At 32.3% G+C, this 24238-nt stretch overlaps 1 protein-coding gene across 4 annotated transcripts in view; it reads left to right on the top strand.

The window, feature by feature from the left end:
- The window catches only part of LOC105833006, a 173078-nt gene that overhangs the window by 40270 nt on the left and 108570 nt on the right, over positions 1 to 24238 (top strand). Inside the window, exon 3 of one of the 4 annotated variants that reach the window (XM_036291334.1) lies at positions 9606 to 9728. The exons of the other annotated variants lie outside the window; for them this stretch is intronic. Coding sequence (XP_036147227.1) covers positions 9606 to 9728 — 123 coding nt within the window. The remainder of the gene's footprint in view (positions 1 to 9605; positions 9729 to 24238) is intronic. 4 annotated transcript variants of the gene reach the window in all.

Raw genomic sequence — 24238 nt, 5'->3', positions numbered from 1 at the left:
AAAGAATCTCGCGAATAATAGGCGCAATAATTATTAATTGCTCGCCAACAAGGCGGTTTAGGACGATTACATCAAATGTTACCAGAGCGCAATTATCGAAAGACTCGCGATATAAATGCGATCGACCAAATCAAACGTTACTAACAATAACTTACAGATGCGCGACAATTTACAACACGGGAATAACTCGCGACACGACTACTGGACGGAATTACGATTGACTCGGCTGCGGATCGGGACGCACACACAACGTAATGATAACACGAAATGAACAGCACGGAACGAACTCACGCGGGCGGGCGCGATCGGGCGAGACAACGATGCTCCGATAATCCCACGAGCTCTTGACTTTACTTAATACGTCGGAAAATACAACAATAACTTCGCGACTTTCCCGCGACTCGCCCAACCCGCGAAATCGGTGGCTTTACACGGTATTGTGACGCTCGTCCCACCAAGTTGCCTCCTTGCCTGCCTCGTCCGGGTTGGGATATTCTCCAGCTCCTGCGTTTTCTCTTACACGATTCGCTGCTCAGGACTTCGGATTGCACGCACTATTCACGATTACGTCCGCAGCACGAGTGCGGGATCCTGGATCCTGCGGGGGCCGCTTGGCGACGCGCCCCATCTTGCCCCTGATACTCCGGGCCCTTATTGGTCGATTTTCCAAAAATCGATTTTCGCGCAGCGCGCGGCGTGCACGCTGTCGCTGGCTGATCGATTCAGGCGCGGTAGTCGATACTGTTGGGCCCCGTGTGCGGGAATTTCTGGCGCTTTTCTCTGGCAGATTCCTTTCTCCTGGCCGGGCGCCTTCTTCGCCACCGGGGCGGTATTTCCTCCTCGACGAGGGCGTTCACTGATGTTAAATTGTCGTGATCTCCGCCGGGACTAACGCGGGATTGGATTTGTAGGCGCCCCGTCGGAACATTGGCCTCGCGCGCTTTTGCTGGATCCTGAAAGCGTGATTTGGCGGCAGTATCGGAATTCTTACGTGATGAGAATTGTTAGCAAGACAAGGGCCGTATTACCTGTGGACCCCCGCTCGAAAAGGGTCTCCGTTATTCCCTCGGTGTCCGCTCACCTGGTGACCTCCGGGAATGTTCTCCATCGAGACGAGACGCCAAAAAATTACAAGATCGATCGCTGCGGCCACCGATTTCTGCCGCACTTGCGATGCAGCGCTCGCAAAAATCTTAACGATTAGTACGCGGACAACATACGGGACGTCACACACAAAAACATGAGATAACACGCTTTTGCATCCGTTCCCGAGCGGGAGGACGCAGGACCCGCGTGATGTTAACGCGTAAGGGCCAATGAGGCCCTTGTGACGGACAGCAGCCTGCGGCTGTTACGTCACAATATATACAGGGTGTTTGATATTTTTTTATGAGATGTTTATGAGCAGGTAGAGCGCATGAAACTGAACAGAAAAGTACCTTACCGTTTTTCCATTTTCGCAATAGTTAACAAGTTAGTGACGTGTAAAATTTTCTGTATTAGCCCGGTCTACCGGCAAATGTAAGCGCGCCGAGCGCCCGGCTGCGGTGGCCGCCCCTCCCCAGCGCTTGAACCTTGAGATTGCTAAGTGCGCGGGGGGGAATTGTTACAACAAGCGACAATGGCTACGCACAAGCGACGCGTAACGCTAAATTCTCTCTTCGAGAATTATGATAGTTTCTTACCCTTTTTAATGAAAATAAAATTTTTTAACGACAAAAAGTATGTGTGTACGTGTACATAAATGTGTACAAAACATATCAGTTGTAATGCTTAAAGAAGTGATTACTAAATTTATTTTTTTAATAAATAACGATTATTATTAATAAAAAATTTTTTTTTGATGATTGTCTTAAACGTCGTAAACTGTCATTATAAATTTTAAAAGAAGCTGTTATCATATGTTCGAAACAAAATTTATGCTTTTTCAAAAAACATTAGAAACTTTTATTAATTAAAATGGAAATGACAACCAAATAAAATGTTTGTTTCAACTTTATATTCTTAATTAAAAATTAAATAACTAGGATATTTATAATACTAAAATTTTCTTAAATTAAATAAATATTGTTTATAAGTTTTCAAACATTTAATAAATTCATATATTCGTAAATTTACACGGAAAAAATTTTATAGTAAAATTATATATGATTTATTATTTATGATAGTAACCACGAACTGTAAGAAGAAATTTCAGAGAATTATATCATATAAGTAGTGTAAATATTGTCGTAATTTGATGAAAAACAATAATAATTTTCATAATTTCTCCTTGGCCCGCGTTTACTACTTACCATAGTAATTTTTATCATAAAGTTTTTTTCGTGTATTATAAGTCTATCACAAGGATTCATTTTATTAAAAATATAAATATCCTAGTTATTTAATTTTTAATTAAGCATATAAAGTTGAAACAAACATTTTATTTGGTTGTCATTTCCATTTTAATCGATAAAATTTTCTAATGTTTTTTGAAAAAGCATAAATTTTTTTTCAAACATATGATAACAGCTTCTTTTAAAATTTATAATGACAGTTTACGACGTTTAAGACAATCATCAAAAAAATATTTTTTATTAAAAATAATCGTTATTTATTAAAAAATTTAGTAATCACTTCTTTAAGCATTACAACTGATATGTTTTGTACACATTTATGTACACGTACACACATACTTTTTGTCGTTAAAAAATTTTATTTTCATTAAAAAAGGTAAGAAACTATCATAATTCTCGAAGAGAGAATTTAGCGTTACGCGTCGCTTGTGCGTAGCCATTGTCGCTTGTTGTAACAATTCCCCCCGCGCGCCTAGCAACCTCAAGGTTTAAGCGCTGGGGAGGGGCGGCCGCCAGGGCCGGGCGCTCGGCGCGCTTGCATTTGCCGGTAAGCCGGACTAATACAGAAAATTTTAGAAGTCATTGTTAACTATTGCGAAAATGGAAAAACGGTATGGTATCTTTCTGTTCAGTTTTGTGCGCTCTACCTGCTCATAAACATCTCATAAAAAAATACCAGACACCCTGTATATATACAAGGTGTCTTTTAATATGATGGTTTACGCTCGTAAAAAGGTAGAAGGAATCGAGATGAACATGAAAGTCCAATATTGTTTTTGATTAGGTCTTGGGTTGTGTCCACCAATATCAAGGTATTAATTTTTTAAATTATGGGAGCGAATGAGAGCGCGCCAAGAGAAGAGCTTGATCCGCTCGAGCTATAACACGGAAGAAAAGATCTGTCGTGAATGTACGATAAGCTTTCATTAATTTATTGTTCATAATTACGATAGAAATTAATTAAATTTCTGCAGATTCCATACGCTAATATCTCGATTATTAGTGGACTTAACCCAAGACAATGTTGGACTTTTATGTTTATCTCAATCCCTTCTACCTTTTTACGAACGTTGACCAACATGTTCAGGGATACCCTGTATACTGGACAACAAAATTAGCGCATACGAAAATTTGTGTCGAAATTTTGCATAACTTTAAATCAGTAAAATATCGTAAAAAATTATTGCATTTTAATTTTTTAAAAATCATTTTAAAGCTTGAACATTACTTTTAAATGAATTTTGGCTATTTCAATTATCATTTTTTTTACGAAACGGTAATTAATGATTAACCTTGACCCGTCGAAATAAAATTTTTTATGCAACTTTGTTACATTACATCTACTGTGGAAAAAATCGCGAAGACTTTATATTACTTGCATTTTACAGCAGGATCTTTTCTCTTTATTTTGAGTTGTTCATCGCTGTGCGATTTTTTTTTGACCGAGTTATTGATGTTTGAATAAAAAGTGGTCACTTTGACTTTGATCGCTTATAACTCGTGAAATAATAATGTACAGCATTCAACAAAAAAACAATACAAAGCTGAAAGTTTGCACTTTTGAACACTATTATTACTTTTTTGTAGATTTACTTTTTCTAACAACAAATTGCGTTTAAAGATTGTGTAAAAATTGCATATTTTACGGTTTTTATTTAATTCAATATATTGTCGTGAAAAAAGACCCAATCACATCGTTAAAGCAAAGTTTTTTAATACGATTACTCTCCAGTAATAAGCATTAACGTTATTTAATCAATTACTGCTTGTAAACGTTCTCATATGTTTATGCATCTTTAAATAATATTCTGTCATGTCAAATTTGCCTTTTCCCAAGCGCTTTTCCCAACTTATCAATTAACATTCCAAAGTGCTTTTAGTTTTCTCTTGTTCTTTTGCGGAGCGCAGTACGTTGATCTATTCACGAGTAACAAGCTATGAAAATCAAAATGACAATTAAAATCTTAATAATTTGGCCAAAAAAAATCGCACAGCGATAAACAAATACTCAAAATAAAAGGAAAAAATTCCGCATATAAAATGCAAGTAACAAAAAGCCTTCGCGATTTATTTTGACGGATCAAGCTTAATCATTGTGCTCTTTCGTAAAAAAAAAAGGTAATTGAAATCGCCCATTCGAAAATAGAGAATTTATGCTTTAAAATGCTTTTTGAAACATGAAAATGCGATGACTTTTGGCAGTGTTGTACTTATGTGAAATTACGTAAAATTTTGATACACATTTTTACATGCGCTAATTTTGTTGCCCTGCATAAAATATCTTTTTCAAAAATAGTGTTTTGCATTCACAAGCTAGATTTTATCGCGAATTCTGCTTTGCAAAAATGTCGGATTGTATCTTGGCCAATACATATTAGTGCGATATTGAGAATAGAACCATGAAATCTTGTATGCCTCTGAATCCAATAACAATTAGCAGAAGAAATAAATCTTTTTTAATGCGAAGGTTCGCATTTATTTGAATGCTTCTTATTGCAATTGAATGCGAAGAATTTAGAAGATATTCAATTAAATATCTTTTGAATATCTTCTGAATTCTTCTAAATTCTGCTTTTTGACAAAATATTAATATTTTTTAATTTTTTTTTTAATACGACGTTTTACGCAGGGAGTGTATACTTATGTATTGCACCTAATCAATCTAGTTGATAGAAGCAGAATTTTCAAATTTTATGTGACAGCCAAAATTTCAGCAGATACAAAAATTAGCAATACATTTTGATTGTGATATGAAGAAATCCGTCTATATCAACAAAAATTTTTTTTGGATGGAGATATTTATACTGTAAAACTTTTGTACAAAACATTTTTTTACTTTTTAGTTTACGAGTTATATCGAGAAATGATAAAAACGTCTTTACCTTTAGGATGGTTTCGCTCCTTTTCACTCCTTCAAACCATTTTTGAGCACCAACTGAAAACTTCTATATTTATGTATTTACCTCTACTATATGTATGCTAACCGGGAAAAATTGTTTTATATAAAAACATATAAATATATATAAAATATGTCCATATATGTTTATACATATATGTTTAGTTTCTTTTCTTTTGTAAAATTTCTATATGATATAAAAAAATAATAGCCATACTGTAAAGACAGAAACTAATAAAAGAAAGGAAACTAGTGTAAACATATATGAACATATTAAATAAATATCTTATTTTTAGTTGTATTAAAGATTAATATCACCCTTGAGACCTTAAATAATTATCTAAATTCGAGAATTTTTGTGGTCAAATGTATAACTTTGAAAAACAAATATATACTATTTTATTATAAACATATTAAATTATTTGAAAAAAATTTTTATTTAGAAATGTTTAAAATGGCGGCGTATTGGCACACTTCCATAAACGCACTTTTTTTGAAAACATCATTTTGTATGCAAGATATATCTACGATGGTTTATTTAAGACAAAAAATCAAAAACTTTTATTTTCTACATTGATTGAAGTTACAAAGTACAAAGTACGTAACCGTTTTAAAAAATATATATATTTTTTTAAATATATATATTTTTTTAAACAGCAGTTATTTTAAAAAATGTACTTTTTTATGGTCGAAAATTACATAAACAAATTGTTATTGCAAAAATAGCTTTTAATGTTTCGCAAAAATCCTATGTACTTTATTGTGTGATGAATAGAAGATCATGTTAAAATTTTATGTCAGATAAAAATGGTAAGAATAGCGTTGCACGAAAAGTAGAGAACGTGCGTTTGCGGAAGTATGTTAATATGCCGCCATTTTAATGAATCATAAATAAATAAATAAATTTTTATTAATTTAATATGTGTATAATAATGTGTATGATTTATATTTGTTTTTTCAATAAAGCTATTCATTTACCCATAAAAAATTCTCGAACTTAGGTAATTATTTTAGCGCCTCAAGAGTGGTGTTATCTTTTAAAACCCGTGCAAATATAATAAGATATCAATATGCGCGCGCGTATTTGTGTGTGTGTATAATATTATATTAAGTAAGGTATGTCTGCATTTTTTTCAACTTAACATTAGAATTATTAAATAGTAACTTTTTAATTTTTCAATTTATAATGCTATTTTTATTTAAAGAAAGGAGATAAATATGTATTGTGTTTTTAATTACAACGTAATTAAAAGATGCGATTATAGTGTCTTGCGCCTAATGTAGAAAGACACGCGAGACCTTTTTTAGACAAGTTATCTTTTTTAACACATAATTAAATAAATATATAATTATACTGTATAATATATAATTTTTATATGATAAAGAGCAGTATATAATTTAAAAAATTATATAAGTTTCTAATTGTCGGTCTTTAAATACAGTTATATTAGCGAACGGAAATGTATAAGAGCGAAGGAATGATAACGCGACAATTTTTATATGAGAACGAGCGAGAAAGTAATAAGAGCTCCGAGATAGCTACAAGAGCTAGCGAGGCTCTCCTAGCTCAAGAGGTTGAGTTTTTTTTTCTCTCTTTGTATTGTTATTCTCATCTCGCTCATTCCTATTATTGTCTTGCTCACTCTCCAGGCTCTCTTGTTGTCATCTCGCTCGTTCATTAGCTTCTCACTCACTCTCATATAGCTGTCGCTTTGTGCACATAGCACGGAACGCAACCAAAAAATTGTGGACATTGCCTGAAAATATGGACATTAATTAGGTAGTGCATGTCCACTTTCTCAGGGGACGTCTTGTAACTGAGGATCACCCAAAAGCGGACCGTGACATCTCTTATTTTTCTCTCTGTAACTCGTATCGAAGCGACAGGTAGTGCCAACTATAAAACGAAAAAGAAACTTTAGACGATAATGCAGGAACATTTATATTTCTAACAGTAATATAATTAAAGTTTGCACAAAAATAAAGAGAGTACAGAACAATTTCATGTCAATAACAAAAAAAATTTTTTTTTTAATTTTTTGTTATTGACAAGAAATTGGCTTTTGCTTTTTTCATTGTTGTGTGTATTTTTATTGTGTAAAAGGATCAGCAAGGAGGATTTTTTCTATGATAACTTTAGGTATTCTATTTAAAGTTTTGGATAAAGGGGAAAAAAGGAGAAATAAAGTAAAATGGCAGAAAGGGAAGGGGACGTGGAACCCCTGCGCTACGCTTGGTTGTATCCAGTTTCCTTGTCGCGATGGGGAGACTCAGGGAATGAAAAAATTTCTTCTAGAAAATCAAGAGCGCCTCACTTCTAGCTCGTTGTTCTCAGTTGCCGTCGACTCGTGTTTCCCACAGAGGGCTCGCCACTACTTCCTTCGTAGCTTGCGCCCGAAGGCGTCCCGACGCCTCGTGCTCTCTACGGGGAGGAGGGGCCAGCATCATCTCCTTCGCAACCGACGCTTGATAACGCGTTGTCTCTCGCAGGCACTCGTGTCTTGAAGCGTGGCTACGAGCCAGCTAAGCACGCGTAGGCGATTACGAGCTCGCACGACCACTTTCACTTGTTGGGCTCACGTGTGGATGAAACGAAAAAAAGGCAGGTACGGCGTCAGCTTCTTCGTAAAAGACGGTCATACAGCGCTTATGCTTTCAAACTCCGAAAAACACGACAGATAGGCTTGAAAAATGGCGCCAAGCCACACGACTCGCCTCGCTGCGAAAACGAATGAACCCGAGCTTGCGCGCGAAGGACTCCACGCAGTGCGCGTGTTGTTATCCTGACCGTGCTGCCTTTCTCGCGCCTGGGGCGACGACGAATTAGGGGGGGCTTGTGCCCGCAACATCTTCCCCGACATTTGGCGACCAAATCGTCAAATAGTGGTCAATCAGCAAAACACAAAACTTGACTATACGTCTCGTATACGTAGCATTGGCGGTGCGGAGAGTCACGACCCTCGTCAAATTATCGGTTTTCTTGTGCAGTTTAACCATTCTCTCGAGCTGCCACTTGGCAGAGGAAAAGCCATTATCCGTTATAAGAACCAGGGATTTCTCCTTGTCCTCCTATGTATGGATGGATATTGTTACTTTGAAATCGCCTGGTATCGCGGAAGACGTTCCGAGGATCATTGTGTTCAGAACGCCCGATCCATTTTTTGCTGCAAAAGTTGCTACCTGGAGAGCCGAGAGGTCGTTACGTCTGCTAAGTTTGGCTCGGGTATCGTGGTGAGCGCTTCGCCAATGAGGAAGTGGCCGGGCGTCAAGGCGGACAGATCATTGTCGGAGTATGGACAGAGAGAATTGTGAGTTGAGGACCGCCTCGATTTGTATTATCACTGTGGACAGCTCTTTGTATGTAAGGATGGTATCTCCCATGAATTTTGAGAGGTGAAATTTAGCCAATTTGACGGCTGTTTTCCACTTTCCGCCGAAGTGAGGAGCTCAAGGGGGGTTGAATATCCACCGAGTTTCATTATTCTAAATTCGGAGATAATATCAAATTTGCATTAGGCTACAAAACTACTTTGGTATAGTTCTAAGGTTAAATACAGAACTTGCGTTTTTTTTTTACAAGAAACATTTGAACACGTCCGATTGGAAAAGCTTTCAACTGAATCTCAAGATCATTTCTTAATTTTTTTTTATTTTAATCGAGTAATCCGTTCAATTGAATGACATTTGTTCGATCATCCTCTCAATTAACTTACGCATTGCAGCATTATGCGAGTGGCGGAATACGAAAGTGCAACACCATTTTCTCTTTTTAAAGCTTAAAAAAATTTAATACGTATGACAAGTCTGAGGTTCTGTGAATAAATAGCGTAGAAAATTCACTTTTTTTAAATTATATCTAACTCTTTTATTCTCGAAAGTTCTGTGCAATTGCTTTTTCTTACGTTTCTTCTTTTTTATAGAGACATCTTGTTTAAGCGTCCAGCAGAAATCAGCCATCATGTTTACATCCCATTTGCCTTGATATCGATGCTCTATCTCTTTGATGTCTTGATGAAATTTTTTTCCCTGTTCTTCACTATAATCACCTAGATTTTCTGGGAAGTAGTCGATATGAGAATCCAAGAAATGCAACTTAAGATTCAATAAGCAACCTAGTTTTTTATAATTCTTTATTTCCGCTATCTTTTTTCTGTAATCTTGACTTTTGTAGTTTCCTAGAAAATTTTCTGGGACACCTTTAAAACTCAGCCGTGCTGCTTTTTTGTCTTTATTTATTTTGGTGACAAAATTGTTGTCTCAATATTTTACGTATTTAAGGTCCATTGAAAATTCCTTTTTACTATTTTGTATCATTAATTTTAAATGATTTAATTTTTAACTTTAATTGGTTATTTTTTAAATAATTATAACAGGAATGAATTTCTGGGCCTTGCTGGCATGGTAACATTGAATAATTCCGAAACAGACTATTTCAACAGAATTTTGACATTGGACGGATCCCAGATTGTTAAGCTGGATGTCAACGATGGAAAAAGGTTTCTAAAAGTGAATTGTATTTTTACAGTTTTTTGTAATAAATAACTTTTTTAAGTCCAAGCGCTGTATTTCATAATTAAGCATTGTTTGTATAATGTGCTGTTTCTATTAATATTTACATATACACTGGTGCAAAAAAAACGAGACAAAAATTTTGACCGATTTTTAGGCAATTTTCAAACTGATGCAACTTTGCGAAAAATTATCCAAATTACATGTACTTTTTTTTAAATTAAAGAACAAAGATTTTACTTTGTGAATCCTTAGGCGAAAGTTTTATTTATTAAGTGCGTTTTTGTATCGCATGAAAACCACCATGTTTTTTTTAATTGAAAAAAGTAAAAGTTTGTTATCATTTTTCACAAGTTTCTTGTTAAAATCTGGCTAATATTAATCCAGATTCTTAAAGTTCATTCTTTTCTAAGCAATTAAAAAAAAATACATGTCGATTTGACGTTTTTTGTTGATTGCACACGAGTTTGAAATTTGCACTGCATTTTAGGGTATTTTAGCGAATAAATACGGTATTTTTTGAATATCATGAATTTTGAGTATCAATATGATATTGTACATTGATTTTATTCGTGTTTAATTCAATTATATCGCCGTCATCAAAGTGACCCGATGTGCATTACGTGGAGAATGATGGTCGGATTTTGTACATCATGTGGCCCTGATTTTTTAAAATAAAATTTCAACTTCTATTTTTTATGTATGAGTATATGTATATGTATGTTTACGTGTATGTGGATTTATAGGTATAGATGAATGTGATCTTCTGTTGACTTCAGTGAAATTGGTACGTCAGCTATCCGTTATATTCAGATCAGTAGCGGGATTCTCTAACGTCTTAGCGACGATTGTCGCTATCGTTAACTGTACTTATCGATAATTTTCGTTAAGCGCTATTCTGTACCAAGCAGTTAACGACATCTCTCGTTAAGTCAAATCGTTACGTTTCGAAAGTTGTCGCTACCTTAACGATGGGTTTCGGAGGTCTCGCTATTCTACTTAACGATACTTGTCGTGAAGATTTATCTTAAAATAATTGTGTAAAATCTTCAGTGGATATACATCATACAAGTATATAATTATAATATTTTTCAGGTACATATATTTATTTATAAATTTTCAAATACTTGGCACATTTTATATTTTTTAAATAATTTTATAGAAAAAATATTTAATATTATATATACAATATATATACATGTATATATTGTATATACATATATAGGTTAGGTTAAATTTATTTTTTATAAAACCAATTTTGCAGTGGTTTATAATACAACTTGTTTATAGAAAAATAATTATTGGAAATATAAAGTTAAAAGAGTTAATTAAAGTATTACTATCAGTTTACACCGCTATAGTCTGCTAGGTTAGGGAGATTATTTTAACATAAGTTAACATCTTTGTATATTGCAAAGATGTCGTCCGGGAACTTCGTGCTTTTTTGCTATAAAAACACAATTTTAAGTTATTAAAGTAAGTTACAGCAATATTGAGTTAGAATGACTTTCTAATTATTTTTAATCGTTTCTTGACGAATACAATCAAAGTTTTCCAAAAGAAATATGTTTATATATATATATATATATGTCTTTGGTATAAATTGAGGACATTTTTTTAGACCTATGGTATATTTTGAGGACATTTTGCACTTTTGAGGACCGACCTCATTATTTTTCTCACGTTTGGTATATTTTGAGGACTGTCCTCAAAATTAAAAAATTTTATCGTTGGTAACATTTAAGGACATAAAATTAATGTCTTCAAAATAGACCAAACCTACATGGATATCTTTTTGTGTTTGGTACATTTTAAGGACACAAGAAGCAATTGAAGTTATTTTCATGTTTTTACAAAATATATCTATGAATTATGTTCTCTAATAAATTTTCCGACCTATAATGTTTAAAAATATCGATAAAGTTAAGAAAACCTAAACAGGTAAATCTTGGCTGATTAAAATTTTATAAATTAATATTCTCAGCTCATGTAAACTGCGCATCGACAAATTCGTCAGTTCTGAAAACACAGTTATAGGCTAAATACCGATGCTAACAGACATTCATAGATATAATTTAGAAATACATGAAAATAAGTTAAACTGCATGCTGTGTCTTTAAAATGTACCAATTATAAAAAAATTAGATAATAAATACAAACTCCTTAAATTTTAATTATTGTGACTATCACAGTTAATTATTTAATCGTTTTTCTGAAAACTATTAATAATTTCATATATATGGTCTATTTCAAGGACATATATTATATATTATATATATGTCCTTGAAATAGACCATATATAATTTAGAAATACATGAAAATAAGTTAAACTGCGTGCTGTGTCTTTAAAATGTACCAATTATAAAAAAATTAGATAATAAATACAAACTCCTTAAATTTTAATTATTGTGACTATCACAGTTAATTATTTAATCGTTTTTCTGAAAACTATTAATAATTTCATATATATTAATAGTTTTCAGAAAACTATTAATAATTTCATATATATGGTCTATTTCAAGGACATATATTATATATTATATATATGTCCTTGAAATAGACCATATATATGAAATTATTAATAGTTTTCTGAAAACTATTAATATATATGAAATTATTAATAGTTTTCAGAAAAACGATTAAATAATTAACTGTGATAGTCACAATAATTAAAATTTAAGGAGTTTGTATTTATTATCTAATTTTTTTATAATTGGTACATTTTAAAGACACAGCACGCAGTTTAACTTATTTTCATGTACTTCTAAATTATATATGGTCTATTTCAAGGACATATATATATATATATATATGTCCTTGAAATAGACCATATATGTAAAATTATTAATAGTTCTCAGAGAAACGATTAAATAATTAATAAAGACATCTAAATACCATTAATTGTCTATAATTATATGTATGTAGACATATATGTCTTAAAGGTTTGAAATTATACGTAAAGTATAATTATATACGTAACTATAATTACATGTTATTGATATAATAATGTTATGAATGTAGACATGTATGTCTCAAACGTCTTGAAATTATATATAATTGTATTTACATGTTATTCGTATAACATGTAACATTGTTAAACCAATAACATGTCAGTATAATTATATGTATAATTTTAAAATATTTAAAGCATACATGTCAACATATAATTAGAGATCAATAGTATATGTTGAATATAGCTGTCTCTAATAATTATCTAATCGTTTCTCTGAAAACTATTCATAATTTCATATATATGGTCTATTTCAAGGACATATACATATACAGTCATATACTGATGGGTTATTATGAGGACATTTCTACATTTTATGTATGGATTATTATAAGGACGTATTAAAAATATTATATGATTTAATATAGCTACGTCGTCAGAATAATGTTAAAGTCTGCGTATTACACAGAAATTGAGAATATTTGACACTGAAGTTCGTGGTTTTGTAAATGCAGAGCGTGTCGGAAGGAATAAAAAAAGATTTTCCAGACCACAAAATTCAGTGTCAAAGATTCTCAATTTTTTGGCAGTTTGGACTATGTCCGAAAAGACAAAGATCTATACAGAATTATACATACAATTATACTAATATGTTATTGATATAACGTGTAACGTTTTTATACCAATGACATGTAAGTATAATTATACGTATGATTTCTAAACATTTAAGGCATACATATTAACATACATACATACACACATACATACATACATACATACATACATACATATAATTAGGAACAATTAATAGTATATGCTCAATGTAGATGTCTTTAATAATTATTCAATCGTTTATCTGAAAACTATTTATAATTTTACATATGTGGTCTATTTCAAGGACATACATATATAATCATGTACTGATGGGTTAATATGAGGACACTGTACATTTTATATATGGATTATTATAAGGACATAGTAAAAGTCTTATATGATTTAATACATTTACGTCTTCAAAATAACGTTACAGACTGCGTATTACAGTTCTTTAATCCCGTAACTGCCAGCGTCAAAGAGCTTTGTCTTTTCGAACATGGCCCAAACTGCCAAAAGATTGAGAATCTTTGACACTGAAATTCGTGATCTTGTAAATCCATAGCGTATCCAAAGGAATAAAAAGAAATTTTCGAGACCACAAACTTCAGTGTCAAAGATATTCAATTTTTTGACAGTTTGGACCATGTGCGAAAAAACAAAAACCTTTTACACTGGCAGTTAAGGGGTTGAAGAACTGTATAATTTACACTAAACTCAGATTATTCCCACCTGTGAAGTCATAATTCTGTTGAATGCACGTTCCTTTTGCATTCTCCAAAGTGAGATACAACTCAGATTTTCAGTACAATCTGGAGCAATTTCGAAACTATGTACTTTACTGAGTCTCGCATACTCACTTTAAAAGTGAGGTTATGTTTTGCGATAATTTTGTTATTAAAATGCGTGTTCACTTGGTTGTTTTTTACTTAAATTACTGAGTAATTATGTCACTATCTGCGTATAAAATACATTACTGAGGGACTCAGTCTCACTTTAATATAAATGGAAAGCAACACGTATTAATTTATTTAATATTTTTAACATGTCCTTATAATAATCCTTATATAAAATGTACAAATGTCTTCATATTAACCCATCAGTCTATTACCGTATATGTATATATCCTTCAAATAGACATATATTTGAAATTAAGAATAGTTTTCAGAAAAATGATTAGATAACTATTAAGGACATCTATATCAAGCAAATATTATATTGATTGTTTCTAATTATATGTACGTATGTAGACATGTACGTCTTAAATGATTTGAAATTATACGTACAATTATAGTTACGTGTTATTGGTATAAAAATGTTATGTACGTAGACATGTATGTCTTAAATGTCTTGAAATTATATATAATTGTATTTACATGTCATTCGTATAACATGTAACATTGTTAAACCAATAACATGTCAGTATAATTATATGTTTAATTTCAAAATATTTAAAGCATACATGTCAACATATAATTAGAGACAATCAATAGTATATGTTGAATATAGCTGTCTCTAATAATTATCCAATCGTTTCTCTGAAAACTATTTATAATTTTATATATATGGTCTATTTCAAGGACATATACATATATGGTAATAGACTGATGGGTTAATATGAGGACATTTGTACATTTTATATAAGGATTATTATAAGGACATATTAAAAATATTAAATAAATTAATACATGTTGCTTTCCATTTGTATTAAAGTGAGACTGAGTCCCTCAGTAATGTATTTTATACGCAGATAGTGACGTCATTACTCAGTAATTTAAAGAAACATGCAAGTGATCACGCTTATTTTAATGACAAAATTATCGCAAAACATAACCTCACTTTTAAAGTGAGTATGCGAAACTCAATAAAGCACATAGTTTCAAAATTGCTGAAATGATAGGGAAAAAACTCAGTTGAATCTCACTTGGAGGAATGCAAAAAAATGTGCATTCAACTGAATTATGATTTTACAAGTGGGAATAATGTGAGTTTAATGTAAATGAAATACAGTAATAGTTACGTCTTCAGAATAATGTTACAGTCTGCGTATTATATAATTCTTCAATCCCTTAACTGTCAGCGTAAAAGGTTTTTGGTTTTTCGGACATGGTCGAAACGATCACAAAATTGAAAATCTTTGACACTAAAGTTTGTGGTCTCGAAAATCTTTTTTTATTCCTTTGGATACACTATGGATTTACAAGATCACGAACTTCAGTGTCAAAAATTCTCAATCTTTCGGAAGTTTGGGCCATGTTCGAAAAGACAAAAATCTTTGATGCTGACAGTTAAGGGGTTAAAGAACTGTAATACGCAGTCTGTAACGTTATTCTGAAGACGTACATGTATTAAATCATATAATATTTTTACTATGTCCTTATAATAATCCATACATAAAATGTAAAATGTCCTCATATTAACCCATCAACGTATGACTATGTATGTATATATATGTCCTTATAATAGACCATACATGTGAAATTATGAAAGTTTTCAGAAAAACAATTAGATTATTATTAAAGACAGCTATACTAAGCATATACTATTAATTGTTTCTAATTATATGTATGTATGTTAACATGTATGCCTTAAATGTTTTGAAATTATACGTGTAATTATACTTAAATGTTATTGGTATAAAAACGTTACATGTTATACCAATAACATGTAACGTTTTAGTATAATTGTAAATATAATTTTAAGATATTTAAGACATATACATGTCTACATTTATAATGTTGTACCAATAACATGTAATTATAATTATACGTATAATTTTAAGCCACTTGAGACATACATGTCTACATACGTACATATAGTTAGAGACAATCAATAGTATTTGCTCAATGTAGATGTCTTTAATAATTATTCAATCGTTTATCTGAAAACTATTTATAATTTTACATATGTGGTCTATTTCAAGGACATATGCATATATATTCATACACTGATGGGTTAATATGAGGACATTCTACATTTTATGTGTGGATTATTATAAGGTCATAGTAAAAATATTATGATTTAATACATTTACGTCTTCAGAATAACGTTACAGACTGCGTATTACAGTTCTTTAACCCCTTAACTGTCAGCATCAAAGATTTTTGTCTTTTCGAACATGGCCCAAACTTCCGAAAGATTGAGAATTTTTGACACTGAAGTTCGTGATCTTGTAAATCCATAGTGTATCCAAAGGAATAAAAAAAGATTTTCGAGACCACAAACTTTAGTGTCAAAGATTTTCAATTTTGTGATCGTTTCGACCATGTCCGAAAAACCAAAAACCTTTTACGCTGACAGTTAAGGGATTGAAGAATTATATAATACGCAGACTGTAACATTATTCTGAAGACGTAACTATTACTGTATTTCATTTACATTAAACTCACATTATTCCCACTTGTAAAATCATAATTCAGTTGAATGCACATTTTTTTGCATTCTTCCAAGTGAGATTCAACTGAGTTTTTTCCCTATCATTTCAGCAATTTTGAAACTATGTGCTTTATTGAGTTTCGCATACTCACTTTAAAAGTGAGGTTATGTTTTGCGATAATTTTGTCATTAAAATAAGCGTGATCACTTGCATGTTTCTTTAAATTACTGAGTAATGACGTCACTATCTGCGTATAAAATACATTACTGAGGGACTCAGTCTCACTTTAATACAAATGGAAAGCAACATGTATTAATTTATTTAATATTTTTAATATGTCCTTATAATAATCCTTATATAAAATGTACAAATGTCCTCATATTAACCCATCAGTCTATTACCATATATGTATATGTCCTTGAAATAGACCATATATATAAAATTATAAATAGTTTTCAGAGAAACGATTGGATAATTATTAGAGACAGCTATATTCAACATATACTATTGATTGTCTCTAATTATATGTTGACATGTATGCTTTAAATATTTTGAAATTAAACATATAATTATACTGACATGTTATTGGTTTAACAATGTTACATGTTATACGAATGACATGTAAATACAATTATATATAATTTCAAGACATTTAAGACATACATGTCTACGTACATAACATTTTTATACCAATAACACGTAACTATAATTGTACGTATAATTTCAAATCATTTAAGACGTACATGTCTACATACGTACATATAATTAGAAACAATCAATATAATATTTGCTTGATATAGATGTCCTTAATAGTTATCTAATCATTTTTCTGAAAACTATTCTTAATTTCAAATATATGTCTATTTGAAGGATATATACATATACGGTAATAGACTGATGGGTTAATATGAAGACATTTGTACATTTTATATAAGGATTATTATAAGGACATGTTAAAAATATTAAATAAATTAATACGTGTTGCTTTCCATTTATATTAAAGTGAGACTGAGTCCCTCAGTAATGTATTTTATACGCAGATAGTGACATAATTACTCAGTAATTTAAGTAAAAAACAACCAAGTGAACACGCATTTTAATAACAAAATTATCGCAAAACATAACCTCACTTTTAAAGTGAGTATGCGAGACTCAGTAAAGTACATAGTTTCGAAATTGCTCCAGATTGTACTGAAAATCTGAGTTGTATCTCACTTTGGAGAATGCAAAAGGAACGTGCATTCAACAGAATTATGACTTCACAGGTGGGAATAATCTGAGTTTAGTGTAAATTATACAGTTCTTCAACCCCTTAACTGCCAGTGTAAAAGGTTTTTGTTTTTTCGCACATGGTCCAAACTGTCAAAAAATTGAATATCTTTGACACTGAAGTTTGTGGTCTCGAAAATTTCTTTTTATTCCTTTGGATACGCTATGGATTTACAAGATCACGAATTTCAGTGTCAAAGATTCTCAATCTTTTGGCAGTTTGGGCCATGTTCGAAAAGACAAAGCTCTTTGACGCTGGCAGTTACGGGATTAAAGAACTGTAATACGCAGTCTGTAACGTTATTTTGAAGACGTAAATGTATTAAATCATATAAGACTTTTACTATGTCCTTATAATAATCCATATATAAAATGTACAGTGTCCTCATATTAACCCATCAGTACATGATTATATATGTATGTCCTTGAAATAGACCACATATGTAAAATTATAAATAGTTTTCAGATAAACGATTGAATAATTATTAAAGACATCTACATTGAGCATATACTATTAATTGTTCCTAATTATATGTATGTATGTATGTATGTATGTATGTATGTGTGTATGTATGTATGTTAATATGTATGCCTTAAATGTTTAGAAATCATACGTATAATTATACTTACATGTCATTGGTATAAAAACGTTACACGTTATATCAATAACATATTAGTATAATTGTATGTATAATTCTGTATAGATCTTTGTCTTTTCGGACATAGTCCAAACTGCCAAAAAATTGAGAATCTTTGACACTGAATTTTGTGGTCTGGAAAATCTTTTTTTATTCCTTCCGACACGCTCTGCATTTACAAAACCACGAACTTCAGTGTCAAATATTCTCAATTTCTGTGTAATACGCAGACTTTAACATTATTCTGACGACGTAGCTATATTAAATCATATAATATTTTTAATACGTCCTTATAATAATCCATACATAAAATGTAGAAATGTCCTCATAATAACCCATCAGTATATGACTGTATATGTATATGTCCTTGAAATAGACCATATATATGAAATTATGAATAGTTTTCAGAGAAACGATTAGATAATTATTAGAGACAGCTATATTCAACATATACTATTGATTGTCTCTAATTATATGTTGACATGTATGCTTTAAATATTTTAAAATTATACATATAATTATGCTGACATGTTATTGGTTTAACAATGTTACATGTTATACGAATAACATGTAAATACAATTATATATAATTTCAAGACGTTTAAAACATACATATCTACATACATACATATAATTACAGAAAATAAATAGTATTAAATGTTTTTATTAATTATCTAATCGTTTTTCTAAAAATTATTTATAATTTCACATATATGGTTTATTTCAAGAACATATACATATATATGCAATAATGTACTGATGGGTTAATATGCGGACATTTGTACATTTTATGTAAGTAAAGAAAATACCAATAAACATTACAAATCTTTGCATGCATTTACTCCAAATGTATCTCGACAAAACATAAAGTCATATTTTAAAACATTAATTTATTTTGTGTACATACTTTTAAAGTCCTCAAAAATGACCATTCATGTAAAACTGTTAATATTATGTAAAATATGGTATAGTTCTCAATTATAGCTATAAGGTGACATTATTTGGTTCAAACCGCATTAAGTCATATAACGCTTGCAAATTATACATCCATGTCCCCATAATTATGGATACATAAAATATATATGTCCTTATATTAACCCAATGACGTATTAATATCTTGTGTCTTCAAAATGAACCATATATATAAATAATGAAATATTCTGAAAAAACCGACATAGATATTTATTATAGGTAGCTATATCGACTAAACAGTGTTAATTGCATCTAAATATATGCATGTATATGGGTCTTCTAAAATGTCCTCAAAATATACCAAAGACATATATATATATATATATATATATATATATATATATACACATATATATATATAAACGTACAGACAAGAATTCTGCTTAATAATGTAGTAAATTTATAAATAATATATTTAAAACATATTTCGAATATAAATACTTACATTGTTTCAATTTGAGCCATATTCTTTCTTCTAACAATCTTCTAAAAATCAATCAATCAATACAAAATAAATTCTCTACCTTATAATCACTTATTTATTTTCTTGTAAGGTTATTTCACAGGTTATTTCTATTTACTTGAATAAATTGAAGGTCTATTTTTGTCTGCGTTCGTAAAATCTACTGAAAATTACTAGATTTTTACTAGTGGAAAACTGCTATGTTGTCAGATTTATCGAATTTTGTCGATACGCAAGATAACGAATCTTGCAACGATAAATATCGTTAAGGTTAAGTTACAGAATCACGCTGCGTCGATACCGTCGCTCGCGCAAGCGACGAACATCGATAATTAGCGACAGCGACAATCGTCGCTAAGACGTTAGAGAATCCCGCTACAGTAAGTACAAATTTCCACCGATGAATTTCAGAGTCACATGATATACAAAATCCGAACGTCATTCTCCAAGTGCTGTACATCGGGTTACTTTGATGACGGCGGTATGATTGAGTTAAACACGAATAAAATCAATGTGCAATTTTGAGTATCATATTGATACTCAAAATTCATGATATTCATAAGATACTGTATTTATTCGCTAAAATACCCTAAAATGCAGTGTAAATTTCAAACTCGTGTGCAATCAACAAAAAACATCGTATTGACATGTATTTTTTTTAAATTGCTTAGAAAAAAATAAACTTTAAGAATCTGGATTAATATTAGCAAGATTTTAACAAGAAACTTGTGAAAAATGATAACAAACTTTTACTTTTTTTAATTAATAAAAATATGTTTAGTTTTTATGCGATATAAAAGGTTTGCACTTAACAAATCGAACTTTCACCTAGGGATTCTCAAAGTAGAGTCTTTGCTTTTTAATTGAAAAAAAAGTACATGTAATTTGGATGATTTTTCGCAAAGTTGCATCACTTTGAAGATTGCCTAAAAATTGGTCAAAATTTTTGTCTCGTTTTTTTTTGCGCCAGCGTATTATATATATGTCTTTGGTTTACAAAATAGATTTTGAATTAGAAATTTACTATAAAATTATTAAAAGGGTGATTAATTATTTTATTTTACACATATATATATATGTATATAATATTTTATCAATGTTATGATTTTTAATTAGTTATTTAATTATTGAATCATAAAAACTAAGGAAAATACCTAATTATATATGGCTGTAATAAAAGTTAATAACCAACAATTTCTACTATTTTAAATTTACTACGTAATAACTTTATGAATTTGTCCATTAATATATACTAATAAATAAATTCATAAACTGATAATAATTCGTGCATAAAAGTTTTCGAGAAAGGATTCATGGAGAAATTTGGGAAAAATGTAGAAAAATTGACGATTTTTACATTTTTTTGGTCGTTACATTGAATCCGCCATCTTAAAAATTGTGTATTTGATTGAAATTAAACTGCGAATATCAATCCCATTATTTTAAGTGATAATGAGCCGTTAATTGTCCGCAATTTACGAATTATTGTGGAAAACGATAATTCGTAAATTTTTGCGATTTAGCCGCCATTTTTCAATGAAAATGACAATTTTGATAAATTTTAAAAATATACCCTTAAAGTACAAATATTTTGTGCTCCGATGGTTGCGAAGAGTTGGAGTTTCATACTATTTCGATGTGCAAAAATATTGAAAAAAGTTTTTGCAATTTTTTGGTATTTTTTTATTTAAAACCCGCCATAATTTTTTGGACTATTTTTATTTAACTTTTAATGATGGATTCTGAAAGAGCATAAAATTTTATGTAAGTGTAGGCGTTAAGTTGGCCCGCTGCTAAGTTCGTGCGCAGAGGAATATGGGCGATTTCAAAGAGAAGTACGCTGGTTACCCTTAAATAGATAATTTATTCTTTACTATATACACTGTACAGAGTTTTTTGTTTGTATTATTTTATTGGCCCTGACAAGGGCCGTTTGAATTAGGCTTTACGCCTGTCGCAGTTTCCACGCAATTGGTGGATGAGCTTTTATCACCCGTAATCCGCCTGGGTTGTTATTCTCGTCTAGGGATAGAGTGGACGTGATTTCCGGGACCTGAGTGTCCGTTCTTTTCTTCGTCTTTTCTTCCTTGGAAGAGCGTTTCTCCTTCTTCTTGGCGATTTGTTTCTCTCTGCGGTTGCGTTCTTTAGACTCGTCGCGGGATTGGCCGCTATCCGTCAGGTTCCGGGACTGATTGATACTGTCGACCGTGCTAGTTTTGTGCTGGGTACCGTGGTCCCTGGTGGCTGCCCGTGCGACGGTCTGTGTTGCCTTTGTCTCCCAGGTGATGTCCCTCTCGGTCTGCGTACTCCGGGTAGCGGTCTCCTTGGCTAGGCTCTTCAATAAATCCGGAAGCAGGTACCTTGGCGATGTGTAGTGCCAAATCCGTGGATCGTCAGCGGCTAATAGCATCCTCGCGGCCTCGGAGGCCTGATCCGTCTAGGTGGTGAGATTACCGCTATCGCGGGGTTCCACTGCTGCTCCTCGGCTGCCAGCGTGCTCGCTATAGACGTGAGACAAGCTTAATGTCTTCGTATAAAAAAGACTCGAGTGCGAGTAACGCAAAGAGTGATCTGTCCGTCTTCTTGCGCTCCTTTTATTGCCTAGAAGTCGTCATTTTACTTCTGAGATTTCCGGGCCTCTGGTGGTATCCGCGCGCACTTCTCCTTTCCACTACTGCGGTGCTTATAGCGTTAGTCGGGTTGCGCGGTTGCTAGGCGCTAGCTTGTTGCTTATAGAGCGTGTCGGTTGCATGGTCGCTAGGCGTTTTGAGTGGCGACTAGATGTCTTCATGTCGCCACAGTAAGAAATGATACTTTTCAAATTTTTTGTAGACCTGTAACGTTGCAAATAAAGTCGCTAAAAATGGGAGAGGTTCAGTGGCGCACAGTACAATTGGACACGTTGCAATTGCCTACCGTGCTATTAGACACGAAACATTGCGCACCGTTCAATTGGACACCGTTCGATTGGACATAGTTCGATTGGACACTGTTCGATTGGACACAGTTCAATCGCGCGCCGTTCAATTGCACACCGTTCAGTTGCACATCGTTCAATTGCACATTGTTCAATTGCACACCGTTCAATCAAACGCATATTAAATATTCGTACATTATGGCTGCGTTTGCAATGTGTACATGGGTTAGCGATTTGGACGGGGTGGATACGGGAGGGGGGCCGAGAAGGCCCCCCTTGCACTCCGTGTGTGTGTGTGTGTGTGTGTGTGTGTGTGTGTGTGTGTATGTGTGCGTGCGTGCGTGCGTGTGCGTGTGCGTGTGTGTGTGTAAAGCATTCACTGGTGTGACACGACTTAAATGGTGTGCAAGTGAACGGTGTGCAATTAAACGATGCGCAATCGAACGGTGTCCAATCGAAATGTGTTCAATCGAACAGTGTCCAATTGAACGGTGTCCAATCGAACGGTGTACAATGTTTCGTGTCTAATAGCACGGTGGGCAATTGCAACGTGTCCAATTGTACTGTGCGCAAATGAAGACCTTTCGCTAAAAATTATGTTAAAAATGCGTATACTTGAGCGTTAATAGGGTAAGGTAAAAATGCCGAATAAAGGACCCAATGACCTTGATCTTGATATATGTTGTTAAGATTATGAGCGACGGCTAAAATCTTTTATACATGACCCTGAGCGAAAACATTGGACAACGTGGATCTTGTTTGGTATGGAAAGTCGCAAACCCATGTGGTATTATACAAGCGTGGACGTCGTTTACTTTACGTAAAACACTGATATTATGTATCGTATTTATGAAACTTTAGTCAAACACGGTAGATCTTGCTTTATAGGTTTACGTTTATGTTCGCAGAACAATTAACGACGGCTAAAATCTTTTACACATTACTTAGGGTCATGATATTGACAACATATAAACCTGCGAACATAAACATAAACCTGTGAAACAAGGTATACTCTATTTAACTAAAGTTTTATAAATACGATACATGATATGCTTTACGTAAAGTAAACGACGTCAAAAAACAAGATCCACGCTGTTTGGTTTTAACGTTTTCGCATTAACCAAATAGCGACATAAAATTGGTTGGGTTAGAGAAAAATTACGGCGAAGGGGTGCAAGGGAGGGCAGAGCATCTTCTCCGCCCACGCGTTCTCTATATCATATAACTTCACGACTTTTTATGCAAAATGTGATTTTTATAAACATATAGTTTTGGAAACAGAATAGTGGGTTTTTGGTGGTATTGAAAGAGACACTAA

Source organism: Monomorium pharaonis, chromosome 8 (assembly GCF_013373865.1).
Source record: "Monomorium pharaonis isolate MP-MQ-018 chromosome 8, ASM1337386v2, whole genome shotgun sequence".
Taxonomy (NCBI): Eukaryota; Metazoa; Arthropoda; class Insecta; order Hymenoptera; family Formicidae; genus Monomorium; species Monomorium pharaonis.
This window is presented reverse-complemented; position numbering and strand designations above follow the sequence as displayed.